Consider the following 14,397-nt stretch of genomic DNA (forward strand, 5'->3'; position numbering starts at 1 on the left):
GAAAAAAATCCATCAATTCTTTAATTAGGAATGACTGTGAAAGTCAAACAGAGGAAGGGGGAAGGTTTTACTGCAGCTGAGGTAAGTGGAGGGTGGAGGAGTTCTGGACAGGCCAACAGCAATGGGCAGAAGTGCACACGGCCTCAGGCTGTGTTTAGGGGACAGACCCAGCTTTCCAGTGAAGAAGGAGAAAGCAAGCCCACACTTCGACTTCACTTAATTAGGGATATTTGGAAGGGGAAAGTGTGGAGCATTTTAATTGGGGGTCACCCTGGGGAGGAAAGCACTTCATTGTTCCAGGCAATGCAAGTGAAAGTAAGAGACAAGGTTCTTCTTCCTCATCCCTCATCTACTGGGAACAACTTCTATTTTGGTTCACAGAGTTTTCATTTTTAAGAGGAAATGTATTTCCCTTGGGTCGTACCAAGCTTCCCTTGGTAAATAACAAGCATATGTTGCATCCTGTGTCTGCAAACCCAATTAAGTCAAATTTTATGGTTTTGTTTGGAACGAAATGGATTTGTTGCAGTGATAAATTTGATTGCCACTAATATGTTGGACTTTCTAATGGATGTTTTATAAGCAGTTATTCATTAGGCAATTCAAGCAAAAAGAAAATGTCTTTCAGTTGAGTTCTTAAACTTAGGCACTGAGCTGAAGTTCTGCTCTTACACACATGAGAGCAGAGTGCTCAAGGGAGTGCTAGAGACGAGGCTGCATCAAAACTTTGATAATGGGCACTGGACAGTAACCCTCTTATTTACAGTGCTACACTATGAGCACTTTTGGAGAAAAGTCACCCGAGTGAGGACATCTGATCTTTGCTGTAAGACAAGAGCAGCAGAGGTGCTGCTCTGGGTCTTCTCTTCCTTTAGCAACCAGTTCAGGGCTGCAGGGACTACTTGGAGTATCCTAGGCAAAAGGAGTAAAATTCAATTTTTTATTTACTTACCATTAATAAGGCTCCAATAAGGTTGATTTTTTAAGGAGAGCTTTCTCAAGCAGAAAAGATCACCTGTAGTGAAGGACTGGCTTATTTCTGCTCCTTACTAGCACTAAGGTTTTTGTGAGCTGCAGCCTAACATGCATTTGCTCTCTCCCTCCTCTGTACAGGGACACTCTGCTCACTGACCATTGAGAAGGCCATGCCTGAAGATGGGGGCGAGTACAAGTGCATAGCTGAGAACCCAGCAGGGAAAGCTGAATGTGCTTGCAAGGTGGTGGTAGAAGGTGAGTACTGTGCTGGGTACAAGAAAACTTTTCCTTAGAACTTACTCATTTCCAGCTTATTTCCCAAGAATGACCTTTAGGGGCTACTTACACACACACACACACACACACACACACACACAAAAAGAACTCTAGCCCCTTCCCTTCTGTACTTTTGGTCTACAGATAATTCAATGGCTACCATAAAGGAGCATGAGCAGAGAGACAGTACAGAACCAAGGGCTCTGGATGCTTTGTGCCATAATTTGTATTCTCCTCCTGTATTCTCCTCCTCCACTGTATTTCTAGAAGGTCTTTAGAGCAGTTAGCTGAACTTGTAAGATGTGTTTCTGAGCTGTGTGCATGCCTTGAGAGCCAGTGAGAATTGCCTGAGTGTCAATCTGCCTCAGGACTGCGTGTGGCACATCTACAACTCCCCACTTCTTGCATTCACAGATGTTTGGTTGTTTGATTTTCTCATGTAAGTGAGAAAAAATAAATTAGCAGCTCAACCACCCTTGTGTTCCATAGTTTTAGAACATGGACTATTTACAGGCTGAGGTACTTGTCTTCAGCCATGGTTGTGCTGATGACACTGTACTCTTGTTCATTAGTCTTGGGCAAGGCCTAGGTGAGGCTGTATGACACAGACCTATAAAGCTGCCATGGAGTTCAAATTATTTAAGGGGCTTTAAGTAACCAAATGTCCTTCTTATCAACTCACCTTCTGGTGAATTTATTTCTGAATAATCTAATACTTTACATTGTGACCTAAAATGAACACAAAACTAGACAACAAGCCTAATCACAGAACTTGGGCACTGAACCTTCACTGCTGTGTTGCAGATGTGGTATTTGTGGCAGGAGATCTCGAAAAGAATACTATTATTTTTTTCCTAATGTTACATGACACAAGGTAAGAATGTGATTCTGTAACTACTTACTAAAGACCAGTCTTCATGTAGCTGGAAAAGAAATTGATTAAATATTGATTACAATTAAATATACCTGTACCTTCTGTGATACTATGGTCACAGTGTAATGTGTCTTGGATATTTGATAAGCTATTTTTTATGATTCTGTAATTTAAAGTAATAAATTTTATCAGTGCTGAAATTCAAAGAATAGGCTTTAAGCAAAATCTAGTCCCTGAAACACCTGAACCACCACAGATCCAGAGTGTTGAAGGATCAGATCATCAAAAGCTTAGCATTCAGTATTTCTCTAGAGCTGCCCTAGCAACTCTGAAGTGCCTCAGTCACTTATGTGTTTTTCCTCTGTCTTCTGATCTCCTTCAAGCAGTTGCTTTTCTTCCTGAATCTTCCCTTAGCCTATTTCCCACTTCAAGTTTCCTGCTGGACAATGCATGCTCTAGGAGGCTGCAGGTGGAGTTTGGCTTGTTCCTGGGAGGCTGTGAGTGGCTGGCCTGGTGATGTGAGTGACATTACCTCAGCTGCCTGGCTTTCTGTGGTGCTGGTAGGAGCTCACTGCTCACATCATGCTGGGCACCAGGGTGACCACAGAATCACACAGAATCACAGAATCACAGAATTTCAAGACTGGAAGAGACCTATAAGATCATCTAGTCCAGCCGATGTTCTAACTGTTCAACTAGATCATGGCAGCAAGTGCCACATCCAGTCTTTTTTTAAATTCTTCAAGGGATGATGCCTCCACCACCTCACTGGGTAAATGATTCCAGTTTCTGACCACTCTTTCTGTGAAGTATTTTCTTCTTACTTCTAACTTACATCTACCTTGACGCACCTTACCTCCATTCTGGCTGCCTCCTCTGCCTTTTTCATCCTCCACTGGCATGCTACTGAGAAGAGATTTTTGACAAATGGCACCATAGCAAACTCCAGCTATTTAGGAAAGACGCCATTCGATATCCCGTGTCTGAGACTGGCACAGGGGATGACTGTTATTTTTAAATTAGAATTGTGATCTAAAACAAGAGTTCAGATTTCTCCCTTCTTCAGTCCACTGTCAGGATCCCAGATGCTGATTTTTAGACTAAGTAACCACAGTCATTATATTTCTTTTGACATCACGGACTCAGGATTGGAGGAATGCTTGACTTCAGTTGGCAGATCTGTAAAATCTGAGTGTCTGAACTCTCACACAGCTTTCTGCTCTGAATTATTTACTAGGAAATTCTTCCTTCCTCTGTTAGGAAGGAAACTTAGATGAATTTTCACATACTGTCACCTAGAAGAAGGTGACTAAAATAGATGTTTTCATAACATTTATGTAATCTTTTTCTCTGTAGCTAACAGCTCTCTCCCTCACAAATGCTCTGAAAGCTGAATATTTGGAAGCTGTAAAGTGATACAGCCATTGCTGAGATCATAATCTATAATCATACTCTTTCTTCCAAAGATAAATGTCAGTATCAAACAATGTGGCAAGCAGAGCTTGTTAGGATTTGCATTTTAGGTCATAGAATCCTAGAATAGTTTGTGTTGGAAGGGACCTTAAAGATCATTTTGCTCCAACCCCTACCATGGCCAGGGACTGCTTCCCACAGATCAGGTTGCTCAAAGCCCCATCCAGCCTGGTCGTGAACACCCCCAGGGATGGGAAGTCCACAACCTCTTTGGGCAACCTGTGCCAGTGCCTCATGACCCTCACAGAGAAGAATTTCTTCCTAATATCTAATCTAAACTTTGCCTCCTTCAGCTTAAAGCCATTCCTGCTTGATGGGGCACTGCAGCTCCTTGTGAAAGTCCCTCCCAGCTCTCCTGGAGCTGGTTTATGTTCTGGAAGGGGCTCTAAGGTCTCCCCAAAGCCCTTTTCTCTTCAGGCTGAACTGCCCCAGCTCCCTCAGCCTGTCTTCATAGGAGAGGTGCTCCAGCCCTGTGATCATGCTCAGCTTGGAATAACCTTAAAAAAAAGTTGCACCTTTTGTTTATATCTCATGTGGGATACACATGGAAGGGAGCTTTATTGACTCCTAGCTGTTGGTATAGCCTGCAGTGATGAGCAGTTTCTGGATAAGAGCTGTGCAATTGTGAAAATAATAGAACACATCAAATTTAGGTCCTGTGGTGTCCCTTTTGCTGTTTCTATTTAGGAATAAACAAATGGCCAAGAATATCTTCTTGGAGAGATTTAAACAGATGGAGGAAATGTTACTCTTCGAAATGGGTTAATCTGAATTGATCACATAGACAATGGAACAGAAGAATTACCTTACATCATTTCTTTTGAATGAAATTATGTTTTGATATGGCTTTGTTTCCCTTTTCTCTGCACTGCCTAACACGGTTTTGTGCACATTGTATTTGGTCTATTCAGCTAAAATACCTGTCAGCTTAGATGGGACCTCTTGTCTAGCTGCTTACTTGGGTTTGGATTCTGCTTTTGTAGAGGGTTTTTCCCTCTCTGCTCCCTCTTCCTTTCAGAATGTGACAGCAAATCTCCAGCAAATCTGTGCAGAAAATTCTTCTTAAAACCCTAAAGGACAGCAATTTCCTCTAACTTTGCAGAAGGATACTAAATAAACCTTTTATTAGACAGCTTTTTCATTATTGATTTTCAAATAGGATTTGTATTTTATTATTTGTTTTGATTGCAGATACCTCAAAGACCTCAAAGTCTGCTGAGAAGAAGACCAAGAAGCCTAAGACCACACTTCCCCCAGTGCTGCCAACAGAGGGTAAGTGACTGTGATTTGATTTGCTTTATTTCCAGTGGAAACAAAAGAGTGCTTTGGGATTCTGTGGTCATCCCCTTCTGTTTGCAGACATAGGATCAGAAGCCTGTGCTGTTTCTTTAGCCCTTGCACTTAAGTCATGTGAAATGAGTTTTTGCCATGTGGGGATTAGAAGTAAGAGCCCAAACTGCAAGTTCAGGCCTCGCCCCTCTACTCTCTGTTTTTCATAATGGTGCAATAAACTTGTGACACAGCTTTATTTTTGGCTGCCTCTCAAAGAGCACAGAAATACTGGAGTAGTTTGCTTCAATTTGTGCTGTGTCCTGTGTAGACAATATGAAGTTTTACTATTGGTAAGCAAAGCATCTTGACTGAAATGCCCTGTAGAATTATCTGTCCTTTTTTGGCATGACCATGGAGAGTGATTTTGCAAATTTTGCATTCTTTGTTTTAAGCCTTAATACTTAACTTGCTTCTAATACTTTCAGAAATAATAAATTAGCTATAAATTCGCACGTTTGCTACTCAGCATACATGCATTTGGTTAAGAGGAAATTTTAAATGCTAAAGGCAGGACAATAATATCAGTTTAGGAATTCCTAACACCAGTACTACTTATGAAATTAAGGGATACAAATATCTCTTAAATCAAAACTGGACTTTGGAAATTGTTTATCTACAATGTCCGCCATGTGAGTTCCTAAAAAGATGTAAACATGGTTTAATGGAAATATGGAATATTTTATCCAGCTCTCTCAAAAAGTAAAAAACAATCTGGTCTTCCAGCAAAAACATTTTTAGCTGCTTTCAGCAGAACTCAGAGCAGTTTTATAGTTATTGATGATCACAGATAATAACTGTGCTTCTGGAAATGTGACTTACATAAAACTATGCCCTGGGCTACAGCTATTTCTGAGTTGCTGGCTGAGCACTGTAACTCTCTCTCCAGCTTCTCTTTGGGGATGTGGAAGAGTCCCACTGACATGCTCCACCTCTGCACCTGAGCTTCAAGTGCCATAAATAATAACAATTAACAACAATGATTTTGTTATTGAACATAGAAAAGAAAATTTTAAAGCCATTTAAATCTCCATGAAAACTGTGTTTTGAATTGTGCTTTCTATGCACACAACACACACATTTCCTCTGATCCTCCCAGCAGTGTTATCAATTGCAGCTTTCCCAGGAGAAAGTGTGAGTTGGGAACTAAGTCTAAATATGGAGATGTATGACCTGATCCACATCCTGCTTCTTTTGCTTCTGGTTTTAGTTGAAATTAAAATAGATAGCAAAACAACAGTTACCAACTCTGGCTGCAGAAATATTTGGGAAAAGAAAGTTGAAATAATGGGGAATGGTTTTTCTACATGGCATATTATTTCAGTGTTTCAAGTTCTTGAACTTCTCCTAAGCTCTTTTTTCCAAAGTACCTTTAACACATCTTTCCTGCTGCACAGTAAACATCAAGGAAACCAGAGAAAATGTTAGGAAGCTGGGCTTTGAAAGAGTTTTTGGAAAAGCTTTGAAAAATACATATTCAATTTTAAAAGGATTTGGCTGCAGAGATTTCACAGGTGTTTTTTTTAACATCTGAGGAATGTATTTGGTCTGAAATAAGTTTTTATTTGTGTGTTTGTCAGGGGTAAAATATACAAAGCAGATCCAGTGGACTACACAGTTCCAATCTACCCTGAAATTCTTATCAGATACAGAGACTTTAAAGTTCCTTACCTGAGAGAGAATAGGCTTTACAAGTCAGATGTTTGTCTGTCTTTACTGTATATCTCTTGAAAAGAAGGCTAATAGAGAATAACTGAATTAAGGTGTCTCAGTCTAATAAGGAGATATATTTTTACTCTTATCTTTTCTGGTCTTTTTTGCCACATTGAGTTACCAACACTTTTTTGCCACGTTAAGTTACCAGTCCTAAGGGCAACTAGAGTGTACAGATTGATACTGAAGAAAGAGAGAGCAAAAATTCCTCATAATGTGACTAGAATTAACAATTAATAGATTCTGAATTTTACGTAGTGAATTCAGTCACAACAGTATATACTCTATAGGACAGAGAGACTATATATTCTCTGTACTTTTCAGAAATACTTTTTAGGAAAAGATCCCTATTTTCCACATTCTGTAAAGAAGTGCAAGTCAAATTTCATGGTTAGCAGCAATGTAATTCTTTTCTCCCTTCAAATAAATTACAAGTGATCCCTGTTTTTTTGCCCTGGTAAACTTTCAGGAAAGTAATTAACTTGAGGCTCCTGAAAGCAAAGATCAATACATTTCTTTCTGTGGAAAAGAGTGAATGTTGGCAGTATGTTAACCTGTAGAAATTGTCTCACTGTGAGCTGCTGACTCAGGTCATTTGGCTGCTCATTCTGACAATGTTATTTAATTACTGGAAGCTTGGGGTTTGTAAGCTACAGAAAACCAATAGTAAGCAGAATTTGGGCCATTGCTTCCTTTGATATGCAATACATACTGGGTTCTGGTGTAGAAAAAGAAGAACATCTTGAAGGGAGCTGTGTGTCACTCAGGGATTAACAACATCTCTGAATGGATGCTTGCAGTGTTTACTGCAGAAAGATTGCTCCCATGCTGGCAAATTACAAAACTTACAATGTATTTCCTTTTGCTTAAAATTAATACTGTGTCACCAGAATTTAGTAATAATTATGCAACCCTCTAAGGATAAATAGAATAAATTATTGTTTCTGAGAATAAGAAACAGATTTACCTTTGAATCTGGGTGAAATAAAAGGAAGAAGAGAGGAAGGGCACCTCTGGAACTGGTTCATTCTTTACTGACTGCACTGACTTGAGCTTTGTCACTTGTGTCTTTGCTCAGTGGATGTCAAATGTTACTGAGTTAAAATAATTGAGTGTTATGTTTCTTCTAAAAGAGGCAGTGGAAAATTGGACCCTTTCATTATTTGTCATGCTGCACACTGTGTGCCATGCCAGAATAATCAGGGGGTAACGTAAGGGTCCTCCTGGCTTGACACAGCCCTGGAGCAGAAGCACTAAGCCAAAAATTTCATCACTTGCACATTTCTCTAGAAAGCTTTGAAACTGCCGTGAAGGGATTTAGGCACCCAGTTCCCTTTGAAATTAAAACTTATTTCAAATTAAGCTTAAAGGGAATTGCTTATTTCAATTACCACAGCCACTTGCAAAATCTTCAGTGCTTATTAAATAAATGTTTTTGTCCCAACAGACTGTGGAAAAATCAAAGTTCTGCTTGAGATTTTTAAGAGTAAATAAAGATTTGAATGTTTACAAATAAATATTCCTTTTTAAAAAAAATTATTACTACTCCACACTTGTAAATATTTTGTTGTCCTTAAGCAGAGGACCAAAATAGAAGGAATTAGCCCAAGATAAGGCAGATTTGTTTGCAAGCCTAGAACCCAGATTTCTTGATCCTCAGTCTCAGGATTAATTTGCATGCAGCATTGAAGATACTATAGATTTTTTAAAGTGGCACCCCAATAGTTTACATAAAACATGAGCTTTCCAAAAGGACTTTTTTTCAAGATTTGCTGATGAAAAAGGAGTATTACAGCAATTAGATTCTATTTTTTAAACTACACTGTGGCTGAGCTGTGCAACATAACTTTACTATAGTAGGAAGAAACTGTATCCCACTTATGGCTACTGAGAGAAAAAAAATAGTTTAATGCTTTAGAAAATAATGCTCATAAATCTAAGCATTGGATTAAAGTGTTCAGAAAGAAATGCCCAATGTTTTTGTAGGGCTAACTTACAGCACTACTTCCAGTAAATATTAAGGAATTGCAATTATCCCCTGTCACAATTATTGTTATGAAAACCTGACAGGATATCCTGGATTCCCTCCTCTGAGTAATACTTCTTAAACCCACTATTCTCATATCCAGACCACATACATTGAAGGGCTGACCCAGCATAGAGTTTGATTGCACAAATGTAAGTGCTTCTGGTCAGTTAAAAATAAAATTGCATCAAAGAAAACAATTTTTCTACACACCTGCAAGTTATTTAGCAGTATTTGGTAGCTTCTGATAGAAATCTTTTAAGTATGCTACTGTATAGAACGTTTGATTTCATGTCAAATACATTTTTGGCTAGGTAGCTGTATAATAATACAGCTGTTACACAGGTAGCTATAGTCTCTTGCTGATAGTTATTAATAAATGTCATCACTGGCACTGTCCAGAACAAATCCTTCAGAAGGTTTCACTGTCATCTTCCCAGATCTGAATTTTTAACATCATTGGTACTTGAATGCTAGGCTGAGCAGTGACATCTCTGGAACAATGCACCATTAAAGTAAATATGCTAAACAGGACCCCTTATTATATTAATATATTCTTGTCCATAGCAGGGAGAATTCTAAGTGTTAATCACCATGGAAAAATTATGAGTCAGTGGCCAAGTAATTGGCATGCAGTTTGTTATTTACTCTTCAAAGAACAATCTTGTCAAAGAATCCAAGTCTGCAAGCACCATTTTAAGAAAATGTTATTAAAGCATTAAGCTTGATGTGGCCAATTTAGTTAGTATATAATTAAATCAGTAAACACTTAAAGTTTTCTATTGATTTCTGTTCTATGAAAATAATATGAAATGTGGCTTAGATGAATATGAAATGTTTCAAAATCTTCATTTCATGACAGATTGTTTTGCCCTAAGTGTAAAATGTGCCACTTTCTAAGGGAAGAACTCAATTACTAAGGAAGTTACTGTTCTGGTCAGAGATGTTCTTTTAATTGCAGAAGTGTGGGCACTGGGTAGCAGCTGTGCTCTGTGGCTGCTGCTGACCTCTTTGGTGGCTGGGATAGTCTGGGATGCTCTTGAGGGTCAGTGAGGCTGTCCAAGCCAGTTCCCTCAGTCCCATTCATTTCCCTGAAGGCTCATGCTGCTTTTCTCCTGGCAGTTGTGAGATCTGCACATTGTCTGCACAGTGAGTGCAAGTACTTAGTGTGTTGGAACAATATGAATTACATTGTCAGAGAAGCCTCTAACCAAACTTTTCAAGGAAAAATTAATCTTTTTTTCCTAAGCTGAAAATTCCACTCTTAGTACATGTAAATCAAACTGCCATTAGCTGGTTTTAAGACCTAAATAGGATTTCTCTGAAACTCTAAATTGTGAAAGGTATTGCCTTCCTTCCTGAGGCTTGAGGGTCCAAAGGTGCAGAGCTGTGCCAGAAGGCCCAACAGCCAATTTGGGCTGAGGTAAACAGGCAATGCAGGATTTAACCTGTTGACTCTGAAGGTTGGTTGCTTCCACAGATGAAAAATAAATCTGTTACTTTAGTATAAAATGAGCAATGGAGAAACACTAATTTGTTGTCCAAATCCCTTCTCCTGAGTGCCCAGTTCAGCACTGTTGCTCTAATGCTGGGCATGTATTTTGAAACTCTGCCAAGTTACTCTACAGTTCTCATTGTACTGACATTTTCTGAGTTAATATTGGCACAGAACAGTATTTTCCACGTGTATTTCATGGAGTCCTTCCTACATATCTGTATGTTGACAGAAGAAGACAGAAATGTTTATTGACTGTCTTACAGAGAGAAAAATGAATAGTTTTTGCAATGTGGCCTCGAACTGAAGAGGTATCATGCTTCATTAATTTGCAGTTGTGTTGTTGGCTAGAAATTGGACATCTGAGGTATATAATAGAAGCATTAAGTTTCTTCTCTATAAAACAGGGAACTAAATCAATTGGCTTAAATAAAGTCAAAAAAGCATACAGCATGTAGCTTTTCCCATTGAAACCATTTGGAGCTCCTGAATGTCCAGATGACCTGGCAGTGTTTTCCTATGGAACAGACTGGGTAGCAGGGTAGTAGCCTACCTTAGACTCCTGTCCCTACACACTTGGGCACAGCTTTTTAGTGTCTAATTGCAGATATTCTCCAAGACACTAAAAAGGTAAAAATTAAACTTATACTTAAGAAACTAACCTTGCTAACTTGTTCCCAGCAGAGCTCTTAGAGCATTTTACATGGCCTGGATTGTTTGTGAGTTCTGTTTGATACTGGATCTCTTCTGCACTGCTCAGATTTGCTTTAATTGTAGAAGTTGCTCAAGAACAGTGCTACTAAACTGCTATGGAATTGTTTATTCCTTCAGCTGAGCTGTTTTCAAATACTGAGTTATTTTCAGTGTACCAGATGATATTATTGAAGCTCTGAGTGTGGTGGTATATCCTAGCTCTCTCGTGACTGCAAAAGTGAGTATTTCCTGGGTTTTATTTTTGTTTTCAGAAGGCAGAGGCTGTATATGTCTCAATTAGAGGACAATCTCTGCATGATTTAGAAACTAAATACGGGATGTTGCAACAAAATGACAGTTGTTTTTAATGAAAAATAACCAAAAGCTTTAAAAAACCGTTATGAAGCACACTAACTCAAGTAACTGATTTGCATGGGATTAAGTTTTCTAATTTCTGCTTGTCATCAAATTTAAGACAGAGTTGCTTTCTGGTTCATTGTATTTAGATATTAAACAGTTATTTGGAAACACTATGAGAAATTTGCCCTCTGACATGCAATGAAATGAAACTGTTTAAACTTCCAAATCTTGATGAAGTTTTCAAGCTACTGAAGTGTTTAGTGCACTGTGTTTGTCATTTTCCTCTCTAGCAATTAGCACAGGTTCATGAATGTATGAATAAACTTTCTGCTACACTTGTAGCCATCATTTTTCTCCTGTTTCATCTTGACTGTGCTAAAATCTGTAATGAGTTTTTGTACCATCAACTAGGTCTATGCCAGAAGCAAGGGAAAAACAGAATAATTGACTACTTTGAACACAAGGCCAAGTGTTTCCTTTTTTTCTTTACTTCTAGCTCTCAGTCATTGCACTCTTTCTGGCAAAGCAGGCAGTGGTGAAAGCTGACAGAGAGCAGTCACTTTTGGTTCAGACCCGGATATCTACCCCCCGGGTTTCATTTACATGGGGGAGAGAGAGAGACCTCATGATCTCACATCCCACAAGCCTGAAGGATCCAAGTGGGATGGGGAAGAAGGAGCAGATACTTGAATCTGGGCTTTCCATAAATATTCTTCTTATCATGCTGTCTGACACATTACAGACATGATTTCTTTTTTCAGTTTCTCTTGAACTCTGAAAATGCTGAAAAAACCCCCAGTTAAGTTCAGGATGAAATCTTGGCATGTTTTGCATGAGGGTAAAATGTTTTTTTATGTATGAAGGTATGTCATTAACCCTTCTTCTCTCCTGGCCTAAAATGAGGCTGTTCCACAAGCAGACAGAAGCAGGGGTAGGTCTTGTTCCTTATGCTAATGGAGTTAGGTATTAACTGTACTTGTTTACCAGGTGCTGAAATCCATCGCTACAGAAGACATGCACATAAATTTAGGCATGTCCCTCAGGGAAGACAGTAGGAATTATGGATTGGTTGGAAATACTATCTTGAGTACTGATGTTTTTTTCAGATCCTAAGAGTTTTCCTTCATGCTTTATGAAAGCAAGTTGTGCAGAGAGCCATTTCAGGGGAGGGCTATTCCTATTTTTAGTAAAATTCCAAAAAAGGGAAGCAAAAAAGAAAGAGGGAGGCTTCTGAGCATATCTGCTCTCATGACTGCACCATCAAGGCAAGGAAGGGCACAACCAAATGTCTGGCAGCTACCAGCCTGGGTGGGGTTTTTCCTCTTTTTGCTTTATGTCCCCCCACTCAAAAACAAGCTCTGTAAGAGGCAAACTTGCCTTGTAATGTTTATGTTGTTTCTAGAAGGCAGATTCATTTAAGGGGGAAATATTAGTCCTTTTACTTCCAGGCTGATTTTCAGCATTGGCCCTTTTCAATGTAAATACCAAAACTAAGACAAACCATCTTTAAGAAAAAAAAAGGCATCAGAAGCAGACTTGAACTAACATTTCCAAGAGGCTCAAATATTTTAATGAAAACAATCATTTGACCTTGTCAACTTTGAGTAATCTTACTAGATTTTTTTTTTTCACTAACTGTCTCCAGCAGCCTTTGAAAAAAATAAGTTGCATTTCAAAGCAATGCATAAGATGAGCCGGTATTTTTAAGGAAGATCTAAGAACAGTGGGGTGTACACTATCAGGCAAAGAAGCCAGCTGCATAGAGCCAGAGACCTGTCCTTGTACTCATCCCCTTCCACCCTGCCCCAGCCTTTCATTTCTGCTCAGGGATATTTGTGTCTGCAAAACAGGATATTCAGCCAGACCTTCCAGCAACCCTTGGCAATCTGTATGGTTTGATGAAGTCCAGTGACAGTCTGTATATCCTCAGTTCAGTGAATATAATGTCCTGGTGGGTAAAAACTAAAATTTAAACCAAAAAAAAAAAAAAAAAAGTACCTACATATAAAAGGCAGTGCCCTAGCAGAATGAAGTGATGAGTTCATGTTCTCTGCTTTGCTGCTATGGAAGTCCACTGAGGTGAGAGTCTTTTAAACTGACTTAAGCATAGTTGTTCCAGTGTGCATGCACCTTGCCTATTAACTTAGGTACTGCAGCTAATACATAGTGTTGGCCAAGAGGTTATCTTTGAGTGAAAGTCATGCTGGATTCAGGAATTTGCTTTTTTTTTTTTTCTGAAAAATAGCAACACATCTGCAGCCCGAGTGGCACTTGACAAATGGCGCTTTTTCTTCATCCTTGTTGCTCTTTGTTCATATCAGGCTTAATGGAGTGTGGAAGCAATCAAATTCCTGTCATTGTAGCTTTTATTAAAAGCCATTGCAGCTCTGAAGAGAGACCCAAAAGCTATTCCATTTCAGTTTAGAGAAGAGCAGAGTCTGATGTTGAATACAGCACATGCACAAACAAAAATGTTTACATGTTTCTAAACCATGTAACTGAGTGAGTTTACATGGGGTTATGCATCTAATGAGTAACTAATGGGTTTTTTCCATTAATAGGGGTGTTTAAGGGCAGATGAGAGGCCAGACTCTACAGGCCTTACAGCTGGCACCTGATCATATACATAGTTTCATCCTCATAATATAGCTGCAACCTGAAATAAGAGTTTCAGCTCAGGGTGTGACCACACCAGGACAAAGAGGAAAGCTGCTCTGAAAACAGCATTTGCTGCCTTTGCTTGTACAACTTGGGCAGGAAAGAGGCTGTAGAAATACATTTGCTGTCACCACAGCAGCCAAGGTGCATGTTACTCTGTTGGTGGCCCAAAAGTAATGTGTCCCTTTCATGAGTAGTTGTGCTCTTTGAAGGCCTCAGTTTAAAGAGGGCTAAGTCCCCATGGAAGATGTGGCACGACAGATATCTTGCTTACAGCCTGGTAGTCCAGTAATACAGGGATAAACACCTCACAAGTACTCATATAAACCTTTAACTAGTTCTGTTGGGCTGGCACTTGTCAAAGAAAGGCTTCTTTGGGAAATATCCAGCTATTCTTTTTTGTCTCAGCCATAAGTACTGTGAGAATATCCTACCTCTCCATTTTGTTCTTCTGGTTGCTACAAAATCAATAAATTCAGAGCATATAAATGCCAAGCATACTTTTAGGGAAAATTACTAAAAAAT

The 14,397-nt window shown here is 39.1% G+C and overlaps 1 protein-coding gene across 3 annotated transcripts in view; it reads left to right on the forward strand.

The window, feature by feature from the left end:
- Positions 1-14,397, forward strand: part of MYLK (myosin light chain kinase) — a 141,179-nt gene that overhangs the window by 76,763 nt on the left and 50,019 nt on the right. For all 3 annotated transcript variants that reach the window (XM_063161757.1, XM_063161758.1, XM_063161759.1), the window contains 2 exons: positions 1,114-1,230; positions 4,790-4,870. In XM_063161757.1, the coding sequence (XP_063017827.1) occupies positions 1,114-1,230; positions 4,790-4,870 (198 nt within the window). The remainder of the gene's footprint in view (positions 1-1,113; positions 1,231-4,789; positions 4,871-14,397) is intronic.

Source organism: Melospiza melodia, chromosome 8 (assembly GCF_035770615.1).
Source record: "Melospiza melodia melodia isolate bMelMel2 chromosome 8, bMelMel2.pri, whole genome shotgun sequence".
Taxonomy (NCBI): Eukaryota; Metazoa; Chordata; class Aves; order Passeriformes; family Passerellidae; genus Melospiza; species Melospiza melodia.